The 22,219-nt window shown below is 39.7% G+C and overlaps 1 protein-coding gene across 1 annotated transcript; it reads right to left on the minus strand.

Annotated features, from left to right (window-relative positions):
* Positions 1-2,350: 2,350 nt before the first annotated feature.
* LOC118117322 (polypyrimidine tract-binding protein 2) lies at positions 2,351-21,860 on the minus strand. The gene is made up of 17 exons (XM_035169469.2): positions 21,745-21,860; positions 17,875-17,896; positions 17,498-17,549; positions 16,666-16,829; positions 16,140-16,211; positions 15,981-16,052; positions 15,702-15,860; positions 15,159-15,269; positions 14,598-14,766; positions 12,395-12,472; positions 11,550-11,662; positions 8,360-8,393; positions 6,195-6,287; positions 5,585-5,701; positions 4,875-4,974; positions 4,665-4,742; positions 2,351-4,371 (listed from the first exon to the last, which is right to left on the minus strand). The coding sequence occupies exons 1-17, from the start codon at positions 21,750-21,752 to the stop codon at positions 4,242-4,244; spliced, it is 1,572 nt and encodes a 523-aa protein (XP_035025360.1). The 5' UTR covers positions 21,753-21,860; the 3' UTR covers positions 2,351-4,241.
* Positions 21,861-22,219: the final 359 nt, after the last annotated feature.

Below are 22,219 nucleotides of genomic sequence, written 5' to 3' on the forward strand. Positions count from 1 at the left end.
ATATCAACCTGTTAAACACAACATATACACTACCATTCAAAAGTTTGGGGTCACTTAGAAATGTCCTTATTTTTCAAAGAAAAGCACTGTTTTTTTCAATGAAGATAACATTAAATTAATCAGAAATACACTCTATACATTGTTAATGTGGTAAATGACTATTCTAGGTGGAAACGTCTGGTTTTTAATGAAATATCTACATAGGTGTATAGAGGCCCATTTCCAGCAACTATCACTCCAGTGTTCTAATGGTACATTGTGTTTGCTAATCGCCTTAGAAGACTAATGGATGATTAGAAAACCCTTGAAAACCCTTGTGCAATTATGTTAGCACAGCTGAAAACTGTTTTGCTGGAGAGAGAAGCTATAAAACTGGCCTTCCTTTGAGCTAGTTGAGTATCTGGAGCATCACATTTGTGGGTTCGATTATACTCTCAAAATGGCCAGAAAAAGAGAACTTTCATGTGAAACTCGCCAGTCTATTCTTGTTCTTAGAAATGAAGGCTATTCCATGCGAGAAATTGTGAAGAAACTGAAAATTTCCTACAAAGGTGTGTACTACTCCCTTCAGAGAACAGCACAAACGGGCTCTAACCAGAGTAGAAAGAGAAGAGGAGGCCCCGTGCACAACTCAGCAAGAAGACAAGTATATTAGAGTCTCTAGTTTGAGAAATAGACGCCTCACAGGTCCTCAACTGGCAGCTCTTTAAATGGTACCCGCAAAACGCCAGTGTCAACGTCTACAGTGAAGAGGCGACTCGGGATGCTGGCCTTCTAGGCAGAGTGGCAAGAAAAAGCCATATCTGAGACTGGCCAATAAAAAGAAAAGATTGATATGGGCAAAAGAACACAGACATTGGACAGAGGAAGATTGGAAAAAAGTGTTATGGACAGACGAATCAAAGTTTGAGGTGTTTGGATCACACAGAAGAACATTTGTGAGACGCAGAACAGGTGAAAAGATGCTGGAAGAGTGCCTGGCGCCATCTGTCAAGCATGGTGGAGGTAATGTGATGGTCTGGGGCTGCTTTGGTGCTGGTAAAGTGGGAGATTTGTACAAGGTAAAAGGGATTTTAAATAAGGAAGGCTATCACTCCATTTTGCAACGCCATGCCATACCCTGTGGACAGCGCTTGATTGGAGCCAATTTCCTCCTACAACAGGACAATGACCCAAAGCACACCTCCAAATTATGCAAGAACTATTTAGGGAAGAAGCAGGCAGCTGGTATGCTGTCTGTAATGGAGTGGCCAGCGCAGTCACCAGATCTCAACCCCATTGAGCTGTTGTGGGAGCAGCTTGACCGTATGGTACGCAAGAAGTGCCCATCAAGCCAATCCAACTTGTGGGAGGTGCTTCAGGAAGCGGGTGAAATTTCTACAGATTACCTCAACAAATTAACAGCTAGAATGCCAAAGGTCTGCAATGCTGTAATTGCTGCAAATGGAGCATTCTTTGACGAAAGCAAAGTTTGAAGAACAAAATTAATATTTCAAATAAAAATCATTATTTCTAACCTTGTCAATGTCTTGTCTATATTTTTTATTCATTTTGCAACTCATTTGATAAATAAAAGTGTGAGTTTTCATGGAAAACACGAAATTGTCTGGGTGACCCCAAACTTTTGAACGGTAGTGTATAATATAGAAATAAGAGTCATTTATTGACAACCTGTCCAAAGAACTGCATGGCTTCAATGGAAAACCTTTTTCATGGATGAATGATGGGACACAGGAGATTTGGATTCAAATCCCATATATTCTCTACTTTAAGAAATATATATTTTTTTCTCTTTCTTTTTTCAATATTTAGTTTTACTTAAGTCATTATCACAACAAAAAAATAAATTTCATGGATCAGTTGCCTTATTGCCAAACTTTTTAATAACGTCTAAATAATTCCCCAAATGCCATTTCGTTTTTATCGTGTAAATGGTACTTAAATAGGCCTTTTCTAGTCTGATGGCATCTCAAAGCCCTCTACAGTTTTGCCATTCACCCATAAACATCCATACGGTAAACCGAAATCTTTCTGGATCACACAATATGGGGTTCGGTATTTTGCACACAGCATGGGAGCTACTGGGATCAAACCTCTGACCTTCTGATTAGTGTGTGACCCGTTCTATCTCTGGAGCCACAGCTGCCACATAATGCACCAACTTTACTCACAATGACTGAACAGGACTTGTATAATTCGTGCTGAACACACTCCATAACTTAACAGAGTGTAGTCGAGTCCCCATGTGTGGACACACTGCTCGTTCTCATGTCTCAGCAGAAGCGTAGAAAGAACAGAACAGCTGGGAGGAAGGAGTGAAGAGAAAGAAGTGAGAGCAGAGAGACAGAACTGAACAGAGTGAGAGAAGTTTATTGACAGGTTGACAGTGAGACAGATGAGAGCAGAGGTCTGAAGCTACTATAAACAACACAAACACACAGTTTTACTTTGCCTCCTTGGTAGAAAAGACGTTTTTAATTTGTGCTGATCTGAAATCTAATGACAAAAAAACGAACATAATAAAAACTGAAGTGAAGAAATGAAAACAACCCCCTTCAAGAAATAAATGAAATCAATCCAAAAATAAACTCTGCAGCTGCAAGAAAGAACCACAGAGAAGTACAAAATTAGAAACACTAGAGTAGACCTCAGGTTTCTGTGCATCTCTGCATGATAAATAAGCTCATGGTGTCTGACTGGGAAGAGGAGGTTCTATTTATAAAATAAAATATTCTGCTTCTACAGGTTTACAACCAAGGTTAAACAAACATTGTCGGTAAAATTCATTGTTTGAAGACACAATAGAATCAACAGTAAAATTAGACCACAGACTAAAGGCGCATGTACTTTGGTCGTAACAGGTCTCCTTCCAAAAGCAGAGACCAAGACCAGAACCTCATATTTAAACCTCGTCTAAACAGAAAGCATGAACACGCATCCTCTGGGTATGTGTGTGTGTGTGTGTGTGAGAGAGGGAGAGAGAGAGAGAGTGCACTCACAGCTATGGTTTTAAAAAGAGAGGGATAGGATTTATAACATTTTAGCTCCACCTTTGAATCATTATTGTCAGTGTCAAAGTTATTTTGTAAGGAAAATTTGGGGAACAACCAATTGTCCTCAAAGCATCAAACTTTCCAGGATGCATCTAAACATCCAAATAGAACAGCTACTATAAGGCATCATATATAAATGGCCTCAGAGTGATTGTTTAGTCATGAAATATCCTTAATCAAATTGGAAATTGCACCAAATACAGTGTTTGTAGTTTATTCTACCTGATTTGAGGATTTATAGGTACTAGCGTCCTCAAATTTCAGTTGCATCTGAAAATCATTTGAAGTGATTGTGTGGTGCAGAAAGCAGTTTTATTGTAGGTTCCCAAAATCCCTTCAAACTACAGCAGGTGGTGATGTAAATAGCTCTTTGCAGATGAGAGGAGAGGACAGTGTGAATCCCACTTCGGAGGAAACACCACCTTCTCCTTTAAACTTGTAACTTGGGGGAAATGTCCGAGGTCTAGGTTTGGAGGAATGAATCAGCATAATGAGGATGTGTGTCAGAAACCCTGCTGTCAAAACCACACCTTTAAATGAAACAAAGGGGAAGAGGAGTTAAATAATTAATGACTACATTAATTATACAAGAGGTTTGTGTTGGAGCAAAATTGGTGTTAGCCTGGGAAGAGAAAAGGTTCAGATCGTAAAACAATGTACAGAAAATAATCATTAATGGCAGAACTCAAAGCTTGTTCAAGAAGACAGCATCTGCTGCCATGTTGACCGGTGAAAGAGAGTCCAGGTCTTTTTCATTTCACACCAATACTCACTGCTGGGTGTGGTCTGAAGTACCACACCCAGCAGTGATGTCACAACGTAAGGACACACCCAAAAGTACACATCTACATCACAGCAGCGAGGTGAAAAGTTAAACCTCTGGAGATAAAGATCCTCAGAAGCTGCTCTTAAAGATGCTGTGAAGGAAAAAGCAGGGATTTGGACATTTTACAAATTGCCTATGGGCCAGGGGTAAATGCTGCTTCCATTGGTCAAGAGTTTACTCTTTGGAATTTGGATTTTCTGAATATTTTAACTGAAACTGAAAGTTTGATTTCACATGATGTGTAATATTATAACACTTGTTTTAAGGTTTAGGTACAGTGCAGAAGAAACGGAACACATGGATAAGTGGAAAACAGTGGGGACTTCCTCACTCGTCATGGATCTTGAAGTTGGGTGTGAAAGTTAGATGGTGGACTTTGAAAAGGAAACTTTTAGATGGTGATTCCCTCCCATGTCATAGTTGTGAAGATCCATCAGTGCTTGGATCGCCTCCTCAACTGACGACATCTGGATCAAGGCCATCTTACGGTCCCTGGTGAAGAAAGAGCAAAGACAAACAGCTGAGTTTTGTGAAAAATAAGGTTTAGATGTTTAATCTGTGAGCATGGCTTTGTTTAGTTTCTACGAAGGTCATTCCAGAGCATAACAAGGCAATTATCTTATACGTACAATGCACAGGAGAATAGGAGGGATAATAATAATGTGGTTCAAGAGAACATCTCTTTTACATTCTTAAAAGTGTAATAAAAATATATTTTAGTATATAAATTAAACATGTTTTTTTGTGTCTTAACCAGCTTTACATGAAACTGAACTGGTCCTTACTGGAAGAACTTGAAGGCCTTGACAGTTCCTCCACTGTTAGAGAACAGAAGACGAAGATCATCCTCTCCAACACCATCCCTGAGCATTCAAAACACAAACTGCTTATAGTATTGGAAGCGAAGCAGCATGACATCAAATGGACTGGTACAGTATTTGGCTGAGTGTGAGAAAAAGGAAGTAATTTGATGAATATGTGTACTGTTAAAATACCGGACGTTGGAGAGATGAAGTGTTGCAGAGGGAGGAAAGATATTCTGGAAGTTCTTGGATCCTGGCTTCTTAAAGCGGTGGAGTGGAGAGCCAGAGAAATCTGTAAAAGGAAAAAAAACTGTTATAGTTATTGATGGTATATCATTAATATTCTGTTACTGTTATTTAAACTCAGGCCTTAGAACTGTATATTATTGCTGCTTTAACCCAAACAAGATGGAACAAACTTGGGGTGAGCAAAAAACTATCTCTCCTTAATTATCTGTCTCTGTGTGAGCGAGTGGGGGCGGGGCCGGCCTGTGACATGCATGTGAGTGTAAACTGTAAACGATGGGGTCACCAACAGTAAAAGGAAAACATTAAAAGATCAATCTCGCCATTTTATGACTTGATATCAGTTAGTTCTAATGAAGATAAAAGGGAGGGAGGGGGCGAGAGAGAGCGGGAGGCTACATAAAGTGAAATGTTTCATTTCTCCTCTAAGAGGCTTCTGCAATTCAGGGTCTCTGTAATCTTTTGTCACAATAACTTGTGTTTTAGTCCATAACTCTGTTATGTCGCTGTGTTACTTTGAAACAACTCCACAGGTTCACACCCCCACCTACTGTTTGATCTTCTTCTATGGGTTTACTGGCGGTCCCTATTAAAACCTCTAACTTTTCTCTGCTTTACTTTATTAAAATAAAATGTGGCAACAGCAGTACTCTCACCTTTAGTTAGTAGTTGATCATCCAGTCCTTCTCTGGGTAAAGCCACAGTTTGATGTTTTGACAGTGTCACTCTCATCACTTTACCAAACACCTTCTGACCATTCAAATGGCTCATAGCTACAGGTGAGAGAAATAGATAAACACGAGAATGTAAGAAGTCTAAAAGCCAGACAGTATTTGCTGATACAGTGGCCCAGGTTGATTTGTCATATCTCATCCATTTTATATTGTATATATATCCACCATCGATGGCCTACAGCCATCATGAGGTTGAGCCCAGCATTGTAGGCGATTGTAATTAGTTACCCTCAAACAGAAGCACCTTTGTTATTGTAACTGGAAACAACACTCAGCAGCAGTAACGATGAAGTTAGGAAGCTGCAGGTGAACATTTTCTACATTGCATTGCTAATGTCATCATCTAACATGATGTCTCACTGTCTACATAAGCCAATATGGTTAAACTGAGCAGACATCTTTAACATACATATATCTATATAACTGGGACCTGCAAGTGACGTCGTCTGGACTTGAACAACCACTTCTGATTTGGGGAAAAGAACAATTCAATCCCAGTAAGGGATATGCATCATTCTCATTCAAAACTCACCCAGCTGAGCCTGGTTGCCATCAGACAGCTGGATCAGAGCACTGTCCTTTTTGTTGTAGAGGATCTTCACCCTCTGCACGTCGCCATAGACACCTGAAGGTAGAGAGAGCGCGAGAGAGAGAGGCAGACCGAGAGAGGGAGAGAGCGAGCAAGAGAGAGCAGGGTAGAGCAGAAGGCAAGGAAGAGGACAGAACAGACAGAGCAGGAGAGATGAAGCCGACGAAGATAAAAAAAAGGAGAGGTGTGAAGGATGGAAGGAAAAAAGTTAGTGCCAGAAAGACAAATGAAAAGAAAAGATGGACTCTTCCGATTTGACTTCCACTAGAAACTCATTCAACTCTTCTGTGTAACCAAGTTGTCAGATTGGTGAGAAAAGACAAGACACCTCAGCTTTACCACTGACACACGCCTGAAGCTGTTTGATGAGGATATCCAGTCTGATTAGATGATTCAAAGTGTGAAACTACATGGACGGTGTAGGAGAAGGGTCATCTTTCACTAAACCTTCTCAGAGGAATGTACTAACCTCAGACAAAACATACTGCATGAGGAAACATGCACAGTAAATCAAAAAACATAAAAATCATTTTCTTTTAAGGCCTTCCTACTTCCACGTAAATATGTAAATATTGCAGAAATGCCCACATTTGATATTTCATTGATTGTTGAGCAATGAGAGATAGAATGTTCAATTAGAGTTTTTTTTGCATTAGTTGAGTGAATCTGGCATTTTACAAACTGGGTAATAGTTTTAATTTTGAAACCACTATCAGAACCAACCCCTTCTTCTTCTTCCTCCTCCTCCTCATTTATTTAACATAATAAATCCTAATATATTTCTGCCCTTGAATTAATTCTGTTGCTGTGCTTATGATGTGGCTGTGGTTGTTTAATATAAAAATATATGACAGCAGCTGTTATTGAGAGGCAGCTGTGAAGGTGCAGACTTGGCACGTCTCTAACCTCAGTATCTGTTAAAATGACATCAGTCTAATGCTACATCCATACTAGTAAGTTTTTGTTTGAAATTGCATCAACTCTGCTACAGATACACCCGCCATCCACACAAATCTGGAGCTTAAGGGACAATAAAACCTTTGGAAACGCTGATGGCCCAGTTTTGGTTTGAAAACTTGGGGGCTGCGTTTTAGTCTGGACGGGCAGAAACAGAGACTTTGGAAACGATGACACTCACAACCGCTTGCTGTTTGGGTCTTTTCGGTCACGATGTAGCCTTCGCTGATTCGTCAGGCTCCTATCACATGACGCGGAGGAAAACAACCGGCTCAGCCTCGGCTACCAGTGTAGAATGCAACATGGATAATCAATTCTAAGCGTTGTTTACCCTGTTGTCTTTGCTAACAGCTGTTATGCATTTAAAGTCTGTACTTTACAATGATACAGCTGCTAACACGTGTAGGAAAGAAGACATTATTCCAAGCATTCTGCCATAATTACTGTGTACACTGGCACGTGCATGCTTTTCTGATACACCGGCAGGCACATGCCCAGTGTATGTGAGTGGTCACGTGATGTGAGTTTTCAGACGAGTTAGTATAGATGGGGAGTCGGGGACTAAAAGTGATAAAGAGCCAAAAGGCTTTTGTGGACAGGGATCGTTTTAGTTTGAAAAGGCTGTTTTCAAACTAAAACGTAGTAGCATGGATGTAGCCTGACTCTAGATGTGGAGTTTTCACAGCAAATTCTCAGATTCTTTAAGACAAGGGAACTGAAGAAAGATGTCCAGAGCTATGACAAGCTTTTAATGATGCAGCTTGGGCAAATTTACAACATGCCCAAAGTAGAGGCTCCAATCCAATCTCAAGAAATACAGTATTTGATGGAATATTGATTGAAAGCCCAACATAGTAACTGTGAATCTGATTTAACTTTTATGGGATTTAACAACACAAATGATTTTGGTGTATTTGTTTTCATCAGTTAAGTATAAAGCTGAGCAAACACATTATCTCTTAGACTTGCTGATTTAAAATGTAGAGTAGACAGAAGTAGATTTAACTCTGTAATGTACAATATGATCAGGGGAGGCTTGGAGACAGAGAGATACAGAGGAATAAGCGTGTCCACGACATCACTGAAGAAAGTGAACAAAATTGGATTAACAGAGAGAGATATACAGATAGAATAGTAGAGGTTGAACATACCGAAGAGGGTAAAGAGACTTTGAGGCGTGACCATCTTTAGAGAGAGAGACCGCAGAGCAGAGGACAGGAAGAGGAGGAGCAGAGGAGGAGGAAGAAGGAGAGACGAAGGTAGAGATCAGACCGCCCAGCGTTGGACAAGGGGGGAGGTGGTGGTTTCCGAGATGATGAGGAGTGGAGCAAAGATGGAGAATATCGGGGGGATTTGAGGAGTGGGTCATAACAGCAAAGCCAAAGTCAGGTTAGACCAGAATAAGAACAGTGAAGAGGGAGGAGAGGAAGTGGAGATGAAAGAAATTTCAGTAAATTGTGGTAAATATACATTGGGGGTGTACAGTATTTAAAGATGTATGGATGGTAAAATGGAGAGAAAATGAATAAAGGGAGGAGTAAAGGAAGGGGGTTGGGTGGGGGAGGGAGAGAGGAGGAAAGGAGGACAAAACCAAAGCAGAGGTCAGTAAACAGCATCAGTGGGACATCAACGGAGTTTGAATGATTGCTGGATTGTTTCCACACACACGCGCACAGATACACACACCTTCCAGTTTTGTTAACACACATGCACAGACGCGCGCGCACACACACACAAACACAATCACACTCCCTGCTGGATGCATTTATCAGTGAGGAAAATAAAAGGATGAGAGGAATGTAGAAAATAATACATTAAAGAATGGATGGATGAAGACTTCAGGAATCTGGAGTTACCGCCGCGCGGATGCACGTCTCACACCAGCCGGTCAAGCTGCAGGACACATGGCCACAATCTCTCCTTCTGTTCCCGAGTTATTGTGTTAAATAATGACCAGGAACGTGTTTTTGCAGATAATTATGATGCCACAGTTGCACTGCTGTTGACCGTATGGATATAAAATGTAATTTGTCACTGTGTCCTATGCGATATTTGTCTTTGAAATCACTTCATCGAAAGGCATTTTGTAAGGTCACAGTGACTTTGACGTGTGATTCCCCAAATCCTAAATTCATCCTTATGGACGGCTGAGAATCTGAGCCAGATTTATGAAAATTCCCTCCATTACTCCTGATATATTGCATAACAAGAATGTGAAGTCATAGTCACCATGACCACTGACCACCTAAATTGACAGTTGCTGGCACGTAGGTCTAATAAATAAGTGAAAGAAAGACTGAGTTGCAAGAGATATTGAAGCAGAAGAGGGCAGAAAGAGAACTAGATCACATATATCTGGAGGTAACTGTTGGCAGGATGTGTCAATGGACACAAACAAAACAACTGCAGTGATTGCTTTAATGGAACATCAAATTCTTAAAAACATCCCCAATGACAAAAATCTTAACGATGGATTAATGCTTAATTTGAGCAAATTTTATTTTCCTTAGCAGGATGTCAAACATCCCACGAGACCTGTGTCATTGTGGCATAAAGCAATCATCTTGGAACGGAACATTCATAATCAGAAAATCTTGCTGACATATGACTTTCCGTTTGTGACATGTTAATCATAAAAAATCATAAACATCCGGACTTCCAAGATTCTTGTCATAAGTGCCACGGCAAAAAAGCTACAAAGGAAATGTGTTCCATTTCCACCTAGAGAGGTTTAGGCAAAAGGGTCTGCAAAACATGAAATATGAAGCATGTCTATGACCACTGCCACATCACAGATGGACTGAACCATTTTGTCATGTCCAGTTTAGTTGCGGCTGTGCTCTAAATAAACTGAAACCACAAACTATAATGATCATCAGTACCAGATATTTCATAGAAAAGTTTCACTTGGGTCTTGGTCTTTATCAACACCGTCAAACTGGAATAAGAGAGATTAGTCTGTGTTTGGGGTTTCTAATGCTATGTGACCTAGAATAGGGTTCTGTATGAAAATGATTAAAATGTGCCACAGATGGAGGTCTGTCGATCTAAGGTCACAGCTGAGAGGAAGAAAAAGTTAATGAAAACCAACCCTTTGAGAGGAGTGGGTGATCTGGCCAAAAGATCACAATCTTTTTGAATAGAATCATGATTCACAACCTGAATCACAACTCTCCCCACATATTTAGTTGAAGTCATATGATCACATGATGAGTTGTGCATATGGTAACCTGGACACAAGCCAATCACTTCAACTCAAAAGGCCCAACTTACAAATGTCTGTATCCTGCTATCGCAGTGATTTTACTCTGAAAGTCCACACTGGAATTTGTATGCATGTTTCTGCCGCTTTAACGTTTTGTTAACGTTTCTTTTAAGCCTAGGCTGCAGAACAAGAACTGTCGCTAGCTGCAGTTCGCAGGCAAGCTGTTTAACAGCTAAAATAGGCTTTTTAGTGGCAAGTAATCTTTTAAAACTGAATATAGTACATTTTAATGACTCAATCTGTAAAATGAATCTGAAAAGTAGATTTTTTTTATTAAGATAGTCTTTGATTGAAAAATCTGATTGTCCACGTCTACTGTCGGATTTAACTCTCACCAAACTCAACCAATACCTAGCCACTGGATTGTATTGAGCGGTTTATAGAAGACTGCTGCCATCATGCTGATGGATCTTTAGAGAGATATATGTATGATGTTCCCACGACAGTCAGGATAAACCTGCTGCAACAAGACTCTAGCAGAAGGGGGAATAGGTTTGAAACCAGCCAATACAATATGAAGCCCCTTTTCTCAGAGGTGTGAGAGGGACAAAGACAGACAGAGAGAAGTGCTCGGATAGAAGGATGGAACATACAGAAACAGGTACAGTACGTTTAGAGATAAAGATGACAGAGTAGGTTACAGTTCAATTAGAGAATAAACAGAAAACTAAAAAGAGAAACCGAATCCAACATAAAATCACAAAGTTATATGTAAAAGTTGGCCACTGGGCAAATGTTCTGAAATATTTTGTTGATTTCTGAAGTGAAAAGAAGTAAATAATATACTCCAATAATGAACAGATACTTAAAACTACCATTTATCCACATTTTAATGTGTACAAAAAAATTGAACATTAATTGTGCACGTCTGGGCTCCCTATTAAAGCTGTACTTGGTAACCACTTTTTATACTTTTTATGATTTCAGTGTTATTCCATATCCACAGTCACAGTGTGGCTTTAATCCATTTTAAACTTGGTCACACTATAACTATTAGTTTTCAGCTGTAATGAGTACCTCAAAGAAGAGCTTTCGAATGCTCATTCACATTCAAATTATATTTATGGTTAGTTTACCTCGTCATTTAAGTTGGAGGCCAACAGGACTCCTGACACTCCGGACCCAGAGAGAGCAACGCGACCTGCAGCTGCTGCTGCCGCTGCTGCAGCACTCAGAGGACTGATGGCTCCTTTTAGGAAAACACAAGATCAGAGAGATGAGAGATTAACTGCAATAGTGCAAAAACCACCACAGCTTCATGAAAAGATACATTAATATCTACAGGTAAACTGGCAAAGTTGCAATTGGTAGCAGTAGAGAATTCTAGGGGGAAGGAATGGTCAGTATAGCTGCCTCAGTAATTTCAGTAGTGTGCATTATGTGCACTGTATTGTAGAAGACATTCAGTCTAAGCTGAGCATGAAATTTGCAAACTCTGTTCTCCTTCCCGTCTACCACAACTATGTGGATAATGCACTCTCCCACTACAATTCAAACCTGAATCTCATTCAACCATCTCATTTGAACAGTATTCACTTCAAGTAAAATCCACTGATAATTATAATTCTGCGCAGTATGCAAGTGCCAAAGGAGGAGGAGTAAGTTTAATGTTAAAGATTTTCAAGATTCTTTCAACTTTGTCATTTTTATTCAAAATATCTTAATATAATTCATTAAAGCAAACAACTTCCATTGGACAAGTAAGAAAAGTATAAAATATAAGAATGAATGACATTTAAATGTCATGGAATGACTAATTACAGTCCAGTATTTGCCTGATACTTTGATAAAGCTGTAATAACAACCAACCACTATGGCCCTGGTACAATTAGACAACCACCAGGACATGAAAGACTGCAGCAGGACAGAAAACAGCAGAGGAAGTAAAAAACTGAATTTTCAAAAAAGAAAAGATTGATACCTCCACCCTGTGAGAGGGAGAGAGAAGATGAGTAACCTCCTCCACTCGAGTAGGAAGCTAGGGCTCCAGATGGGGTACCTACAAGACAATAAAAAGTTAAATCACAACATACTCATCTAACCTTCTACTAAAAGATACCAGTCATCACAAGAAACCAAACTGACCTGAGTAAGTAGAATAACAGCAGTATTATATGAGTATTAAAACATGATGAGTAATTATTGTTATTGTCAGATCTAACCAACAGTGCACATGCAGTGGCTTTACAAAGTGGTCAGAGCCCACAAAAACAATTAGACATTTGCACTCCAATGAATAAAATTACCATTCACTTACCATTCACTCAATAACCAATAATAAAAAAGTTAACAACCTGTCCTTAGAAATGTTCATTTTATAAAAAAATAAAAGCCCAAATCTCTCATTAACAAAAAGCATTATGAACCTTTGCTGTGACGTCATTTGCATCCTCCTGCTTAATTAATTTGAAAGCCCTATGAGACAAGTTGTGATTTTGTGAATATGGGCTATAGAAATAAAATTTGATTGATTGAATTTGATTGATTGAATTATCACTGAGATGGGTCTACAATTGTACTGTACACAACCTGTTAGAGATAGTTTAGAAAAGGCACACACTTATGTATATAAGGTTTCAAAATTCACACTGCATGTCCGAACATAAACTAAGCCATGAAGTACAAGGACATTTCTAAAAGCAAAACTTTCACTGAGATGAGATGAGGTGCAACAACTTGCACAACCAGAGGACTTCACTGAAGAGAGCAGGGACAAAACTATGAAGAGAATTCAGTTATAAGTGGAAGTCTGTTGCAGTTGTTTAGAAACAAAAATAAATCCCTGCATATGAACTTCAAAGCCATCAAGCACAATATAGATTACATCTGCCCACTTTTTTTTGGTTTCGTTTAGAATTTGCATTCGGCTATGTTTACCCCTGTATTTCAGAGAGGAAACTGTTGCATCAAAGCCATCTACACCGTCCACTTAGTTATCTCATTTAGTATCTTTTAAATTCCCATTAAAATGTTTAATGACTCCTACAACAGATGATAGCTTGTGACAGCTTGCTACAGAAACAGTTTGTCAGTAAACACAACACCACCACCAGAAGCCATGTGGAAAGTGCCCATAAAAGGAGTGGCCTATGAGCGGCCTGGCAGACATCTGCACAACGCAGTGTCTGGCTGTTGTAGGATTTTCTCTTTTGGAGCCTTTGGAATATAAACAATATGCATTACAAAGGTGACCTATATATAAGAAATGGCCGATTTCTCAATTGATGAAATCCATGATTTAAGTGCACATATCACAAAATGAATGTGACGCTGATATGTGGAAACAGGAAACCTGCCAGTTAGCTCAGAGTGCAAAATTAGCTGGTAGCATCTGGGAATCCAGTCAGCCTGTCATCCTGAATTATAATAAGATACTGAACAGCAATACACAGAAACAGAAGGAGGAACTAAAAAGTACTGACATTTATCAGACTCTATAATTCATATTTTGCTGGTAAGTTTGATGTTCAGTTTTAATGTGGTATCTGGAGATGTGCAGAGCCCCTTTCATGATATTATGAGGCTGATTAATCTAAGTGTGGAATATGGTTTAAAAAAAGGTCCTGGAAATGCCAGGAACAGTGCACCATGCCAATGTAAATCTAGGTGTTGGTTTTACTGAAAATTTGCTTTATTTCTTCATTTATAACACTAAAATTAAACATATGAACTATAATGGCACTGTGGCAATAGATTATCTAACCCACCTGCTGTGCACACCTTTAATTGTAAATGAACTCACATATGTTTTTTTTTTCTTTTTCATGCTGCGCCACTTCTGATGAAGACTCACTGTTCAAGGGGCATTAAGTTCCAGCTACCCTCCCCGTTCACTGATTTGAGGGGAACATTTATTACAATAAACCTTTCATTCTAATGCACAAAAATAGCAAAGGTGAAAAGGTGAGTATTGGTTAGGATGGTGCTGAGTCAAACAGGAGTGTATATCCAGGGTGAACTGTCATTGGCTTCACATTTACTGTTTCATCTTAGCCTTTGAGCACAACTGGTAAAAAAAAAGACTTTGAATGGGGTCACAGATGTAACTGTAAAGTATTATACATACCCTGTGGGGAGATATGGAATTGTGGGATGAAGACAGGTCAACACATAGGTATATTTACCCAAGAGAGAATGATCCTTGTTGGTTGTCTCTCCGTCCCCAGTTGGAAGGTCAGGTCTGGTGTAATCTCGACTCTTATCATTGTTGTATTTGACATTGAGGTTGACCAGTTTACTGAAGTCTATCCGCAGAGTGCAACATGAATTGTAGATGTTCTGTCCATCCAAAGACTGTGGGAGTGAAAGAGAAAGAGGGAATCATAATGACTGGTATTTTTAGGTCAACACTGATATTAATGAATTAAATATCTGCAAAAACTGGCACAATTAGACAGAAGATGCCAATTCATTGAGATTAAATCTAAACAGTATTATAATATAATCACATGTTGTACATCAGACAGGAGGTGAATTTTATAAGCTGCTTGCACTCAGGGACATGAAGGACAATGGGGATGTTAAAAGGATATATAAAAATCATTATCGTTACTGAAGCCTGTCTTACCTCTTACATGCACACACATATGCACATTGTTAAAAGCTCAGAAGTCATAATAATGTAATGCAAACAAAAAAACAGAACAGTGATTTAACAACTTTAATTTTTATAAGTAGGATCTTACCAGTTTAGCTTGCTGTGCATTGACAGGGTCACTGAACTGAAGAAGAGCCTGAAACTGGTTGTTCTTGGTGAAGGTTATAATCTTCATTACGGTGCCAAATTTGCTGAAGATCTGCAAGAGTCACATTAATCAATCAAACCCACGCTCCAAAATAAGCAACATAAGACAATAAACAGTCGGATGGTCTGCTACCATTCATTTCTATCACCCATCTCTACTTCAATCACTGTTCATTGTGTGATTTGGTCATTTTGAGACAAGACAACTTTTGTAAAGTTTACACCCTACCATGCTGCATTGCTGAGTACGGTGATGCAGCTAAAACAAATTGCAGTGAGTTGATTGACAAAATTCGACTCAGCTCAGGATCTTAAGATCAACTCATCAACTTTTCTGGAGCAGTCCTAAAAACAAATCTCATTTCCATTCTCCTTTTTCCCCTTAAAAAAAATCAGTTTTGCTTCAATTATGATTTTGTTTGTACCAAAGAAGATCAAATCAACAATCTGACTAGTACATTTATGTTAAGTGTTCAGGTTTTACCTGTTGGAGAACATCCAGTGTCACAGGATAAAACATGTTGTCAATAATAATTCGCAGGACAGGGCTGGGGGGTGGAGTAAGGTCCAGAACTCCTGGGTCAGAAGATGGAGAACTTCCATCCTGAACTGCTGTCACTGCCTGCAGTACTGCCTGGGCCCTCTGGGTGGAATGACACAAATATGGACACATGATGAGGAAAAGGCATCAAATCGGAATCAGTCTAACCATCTGGTTCGGTAGAAACATATTGTCCACATGTGTCTCTGTATGTGTGTATACCTGGTTTAGAGCAGAATCTGTTTTCAGCTCCTTATGGTTGGAGTACTGGATGAAGACAGGTGTGTTTCTGACCTAAATACAGTAAGACCAGTTAGTATCCCTTGCAATAAACTCATAAAATAAGAATAATGTGCAACATGAATTGAGGATGATTCAGACCTGTGGTGTGACAGCTGTATAGTAGTTCACCATAGTAATGGCTGCTTCCTCTGTACCCAACTCCAGAAACGCCTGGAAAAACACAGCAAAAGTTTCAATGAACGAATCAGCTCCAGGACAATGCATCACCTGCTAATCTTGTTCAAGAAAGGAGAATATTAGGAGTGGCAATCTCTAGGCACCGCACGATTCGATTCAGAGGGCTACGATTCAATGATGAAATTCTTTGATGCATCTCGATGCATGTGCATCTGTCCTGATCCTGAAGTAGCGGTGGTTATAATTATACAGCGGCAGGACATTGCTAAAACAATGAACGTGGCATGAATCTATTATGTTCCGTCTCTGCATCGATGCAGAGTCGTCCACGTTCGCATCACATCGAAAAAACAATTAATTTCCCCACCTATAGAGAATATTATTCATTTAAAAAGTCAACACTGTTGTGATTACTTCAGTGTTATTCTATCATTTTCAAATGATCTCAAATGATTGGCAGACAGTCTAGACTTTTGTTATAGTGTACCTGGTTTTTCCCCTTGAGCATCAGAATGTTGGTGACCTTTCCAAAGGGGAGGCCCAAAGCAATGACTTCAGTCTCTGACACTTCACTGGGAAGTTTCCTTATGTGGAGAACTCTGGAGGGAGGTGATTCATCTAGGCGCTGTTTCTTACTGTCACTGCCATTCGCTGAATATGGACAAACAAAGACAAAAAACAAAACACCACATGTCACTCTTGAGGGAATCTAAGGACAAGTGGATCAGTCTAAGTAAAGCAGTTCACACCTTGCATCAGAATGCTTGGATCGCACTTCCCTGCTCTATAAACATGTGATCGTTGCTGTTTGCAAAGACCAAGTGCATTGCTGCTGCTTTTAGGGACCGTTCTGTTCAGATCCTAATAGCTTGTGATGAGTGTTGGTGTTTATTGTTAAAGTGTCAAGTGAGTGCAGGCTAGCAGGAGTGAGGACACCCAGACAGGAGACACTGACACGGTACAAAGCAACCGTTGCTTCTGCTCTGATCCTGATGCAGCGGCCCGTAAACATGCACCCTAGTACACTAGCACTTATTAGTCTTAGGCTTGTTGTTATAATATTCTGGTTTTTCAGGTCCCTGGTCTGTGTTGGTATGTCATTCACCCCTCTTAATTCATTATGACATATTACTACATTACAAAGGTTAAACAACAATAATGCACTTAAGCTGTCTAACATGTCCAAAGCTAGTCCGTTTTAAGTGTTACCATGATCACACTTCCTGACTACTTCCTATTACCTAAATATATTGTGGATTATTGCTTCAAGTAATGCGGTTTGTGTTTTCCGCTCCAATCAGGGTTAAGGTGGAGCTTACCGGTCATAGAGCTGGGACTGCTACCATACATGTTGAGCTCATCTGAGCCTCTCTGCAAAGTTAAGAGAAAGAAAAACAGAAAAACAGTTATTTTTCAGCATAAAAAATACACATAAAATAGCAAACAAAAGACAACATTATAAATTAAGCCAATCATTTTACTTTTAGCTTAATGATATTGTGGTTAACATCCTATAAAGTGTAAAAAACATCTTTTTAGTGGGTTATCTTCTATCTTTACATCTAACACTTATATGATATTAATTGTTTTGACCTGCCAGCAACTTTACATCCAGTCCATGTTTAAACAATATAATGCAGACAAAGCAAATGTATGTGTTCATGTAAAATTAGTAAAACAAAATTTGAAAACTTGCCTTCACACCAACCGCGACATCTCTGCCAATGGAAAGAATACATTGAGATGAAAAAAGGAAGAGAAGGAAAATGGTAAGAGCAAAACCTGGATGAAAATGTGTCATATTACTTCAACCCAGCTAAGGCTTAAATAATAAAAAAAACCACAATGCAGGTGTTTAAATGCTTATTTGTTTAGATTACTGGTTCTATACGTACATAGAAGCGCATACAGCCATTTAACAGGTTTGCAGATTCAAGAATTCAGCAATTACTGGAATATTTCTTAACATTGATATGTATTTATTTAACTCATATCTGCATCATCCTGGTGTTGTCCTCAATTATGGTGTTAAAATTGTCTCTTAATAAAGACAATTGAAAAAAATAAAATTTAGGAACGCAAAGCAACCACCATAAGCCTCAACCCAAATCACCAACTTTCAAAATGATAACAGCAAACTGCTACAATGTAAAATGCAAAAAAATTTGATTTGAATCCAAAATCACAACATGTATAACTTGTCTTTTGGTTTGAGAGTCATAAGCCTATTTTCCTCTGATCAACACCCACTATGGACAAATATTCTTCTATTGGTCTGATAAACTGTCAGTCAAATCCTGCAAGGAACTCTGGGAAGAGACCACAGAACTCTGATATCGTTAGCATTCTGTGGTTACTGCTGACTACCGATACTGTTCTGGAAAATAAGTTAGCATCTGCAGTACTGGCAGTTACCTTTCCCCAAACCAACTCCCCAAACCCAGAGGGGAATTTGCAGACACCCAAATGATCAACGACAGTCACACCAGCGCTGCTCCTGTTGAGCCTGAAACACCTATTTGCATTCCTGGCTTTATTCCCATAAAGCACCTACATCACCAAGGAACCTGTAACACACCCTCTGCTGACAAGTTTGGTTTGAAATGGTGCGGCAGAACCAACGCCATTGTAACCATGGCTAAAGCTGAGTTTAAAGCTGTTTTTAAAGTCTGAGTAAAGCAAGTGAAAATAAAATCACTTTTTGGCTTAAGGAAATTGTGATGTGACAATTACAAGTACTCAGGAAGATAATCAGAATATTATTTCATTGTTAAAATAATACACATCCCTTTGGCAGAGGGGGTAGAAGTGGTCGTCCTCCAACCCAAAAGTCAGCAGTTCAATCCCCAGCCTTCCCCATCTGCATGCCGAAGTGTCCTTGGGCAAGATGCTGAACCCCGAACTGCCCCTCATAGAAAAAAAAGTGCTGCTAATAGATGCACTGTATGAAAGTGTGTGAATGGGTGAATGGCAAACTGTACTGTAAAGCGCTTTGAGTGGTCATCAAGACTAGAAAAGCGCTATATAAATTCAAACAATTTACCATTTAGAAATATCTATCTGCATCCATTATATTGGTTAACAGCATAACTCACAACTGTGTCTGGATTTTGTTTCAAAATATGAATGTTCTGCTGAATCCAATTGGAATATGAACTATATGCCATTGTTATTTTTACCTGTTCAACATTGACATATCTTTCTTTTAAATTTAATTTGTTCACCAAAAATGACAAGTCCTGTTTATGATTTTTATCTGTGTCATCCTCTGCATACACCAACTGTAATCATTAGTGGTCCTTGCACCAGTAAGAGGCGTGCTGTGGCTTTAGCTGCAGTTGGCCACTTTGCATTTTAAGGTATAGGTAGTCAACATAGCTCTTCACATTGGAGTTTCTAACTTGTACATGGCCAAAAGGATGATCCTTCAATGGGTCAAAGACAAAGCCAACTGGAGCCGAGTCCAAATCATGGACCATCAGGGAGGATTAAAAAAACCAGTAAGTTGAACCTTCTTATCTGGCAGAAGTCCTGATGGGCATCTGCTTCATTTGAAGGCCCCTTTTCATTACCATGTAATTTGATTGATCCCTTACACTATCCTATTAGCCAGCTGTTATAGTTAGCGTGAGGAAGAAAGTCTGGGTCGATGCCAATGTGCAAAAGAAGTTTGATCCCTAGTAGCACACATGGTATTGAGTACATGTCCCACACCTGAAGAGACCTTAAGTAGCAGCTGTTCAACAACTAAATGTGCATGCAGAGGGATCAAGTCTGTAGTCAGCTAGAAGTAGATCTGATGGAGTATCATGATGGGGGAGCAGTGTGACAAGGGTCAGGCAGCCTGAACTGCATCAACAGCAGTCAACTAGTGGGCCCTCACAGAAATGCTATTTCCTTAATGGGGAGCAGCTTTAGTGTGCTCCAATTCACATTAATTACATAGACTGTGGCAGCCCACTATTGTCTACCACAAACACACAATGATCCACATTTTTTTTAACACTTCTCATAATAACACAAACGATTTCTGTTGTTTTTTTGTAATTGCTTCTTTGTAGAGCTGTGTGCAGTGCCTTCTGCCCTGTTGTTGCATGCTCTCACTCTCTTGTCTCTCCCTAACCACATCAGTGGCCTGTCAAAACATCCCAAAAATGTTTACCATCCTCAGCAAGCAGGCAGAATTCAGCATAATATTGGTAGATACCACTTTTTCTGTGCACATTGGCACAACAGGCACAGTTCTCAGCAGGAAGGCACAGGGCACTCTGTGCATCGGGCGCACATGAAATTATGCATGTATGTTCACAGGGAAATGATAACAACCAACATTACTCGCATTCAGAATTATAAATGTAACTTTATATGTATAACTTGAGGCCTTTCGCTGGTTTGCTGATATGTGCAAAGGACACTGCATCAACTGCAGACATTGCTGGCATTTGTCCTCACCATATCTCACAGCCATTGCAAAAACTGTGCCATTGTTGATAACAGATCAACTTCAACAATAATAAAACAAAGAGACTGGTATGCCCACCATCGTAAAAACAACAAGTCACAAGATTCTGGTCTTGCACAGATCCTACAGAAGAGCAGCTGGCCCTGGAGCATTTGTCCATTTACCATGATCACAAAAAAATTGAAAAACAGAGAAGCACAAAAGACTAAACATGACCCTACTATTTTGACTGGATACAATTTCACAGTTCTTTGCAATTTTAGCAACCAACAACATTAATCCCAAACACAATCAATAACACATTGTGAGAAATACACAATGCAGCATTCTCTTATCAGTTTGCTTCCCAATGCACATCATTGACATCAAACACCATATTGGAATTAACCTGCTTTAAACAACCCCCACAAACTGGAGCACGAACAATATATACAGTGACAGCTAAATGGATTGTTAAATATTTGAAACCTTTTCATCTATCTCCAGTTGTATAACCTCACATGCTGTTGCTGCTCTCTGCAGATTTCCAAACCAACGCTGTAAACAACAATCGCAGGTTGCGTGCAACATAGATTTGCTTCAGACAAAGGATCTTTACGAACTGACAGGTGCATAAAACGCGTCGGCCATAATGTGGTCTATTTATAACACATGGGGCTGGTAGATGGTCATAGCATCAATAACTGGTAAAACTGTGGCAGTGTTTCAAGCAAAGATTTAATAAATATTACTCTCACAGGCAGCAACATTCACTCACGTTAGCAATCGTTATACGGACAACAGAAGGTGATACAATGCCAACTGTGTCACACTGTTTTGCCATCTCGTACATTGACAAACTTAGAGGACACAATTCTGTGTGAAATGAGTAATGCTCCTCGGTAAATGTTAACGTCCCCGGGAGCAACACAACAATGAACCACCACGTTTATTGGTTGGGGCTCGGTATTGTTCGGTAGCTAATGTCAGTATCAAGGTTCGCGCCTGAGCTAACAGTTAGCATATGCTAAACTGAGTACGGCAAACAGCTGGTTGTGTCTCTGTCACACGCACAGATGAGTACAGTGCACATAGGGACTGTACTGGTGAAGTGAACACAGTTACCCGTCCATTGCAGCTCTTTGTCCTCTTCTGTCTGATAATATTTCAGCCCTCCTCGATGTACAGTGCGAGCAAAATGGGCGTTCTTCTTCTTCTCGTCTGGTGCCGGCTGCTGGAAAACAACAGTGACGTCAGGTGTATTACCGCCACCTACTGTCTAGGAGAGCAGATTCATGTGTCCGCTTCTTCGTACTCCTTGTTCATTCAATTAGTTCGAATTTATGATATTCCAAGAGGGATTTTTGACAATCCTCAATGCCCTAACCACCTCTGTAACCAAGTCTTTCCACTGTTAATGGCCCACATGGGATTTCCCTCCCATTGATTTGCTTCACTCACCCTGTTTTTGCCTCATTTGGTTTCATGATCCCAATTCCGCTATCACGCATGGTTGGTTGTTGACTAGAAACTTGTGCTGACAAAACTGGTACATATTCACGGGTACTAGAGTGGGCATTAACAATAAATGATCCTGTGA

This window comes from Hippoglossus stenolepis, chromosome 11, assembly GCF_022539355.2.
Source record: "Hippoglossus stenolepis isolate QCI-W04-F060 chromosome 11, HSTE1.2, whole genome shotgun sequence".
Taxonomy (NCBI): domain Eukaryota; kingdom Metazoa; phylum Chordata; class Actinopteri; order Pleuronectiformes; family Pleuronectidae; genus Hippoglossus; species Hippoglossus stenolepis.

Excerpts from the sequence above, each read along its gene's own strand:
- LOC118117322 (XM_035169469.2), bottom strand. Across the intron at positions 12,473-14,597 it reads CAAGGATCATTCTCTCTTGG|GTACCCCATCTGGAGCCCTA; the intron begins GTAAATATACCT and ends ATTGTCTTGTAG. Across the intron at positions 6,288-8,359 it reads AAGTCTCTTTACCCTCTTCG|GTGTCTATGGCGACGTGCAG; the intron begins GTATGTTCAACC and ends CTCTACCTTCAG.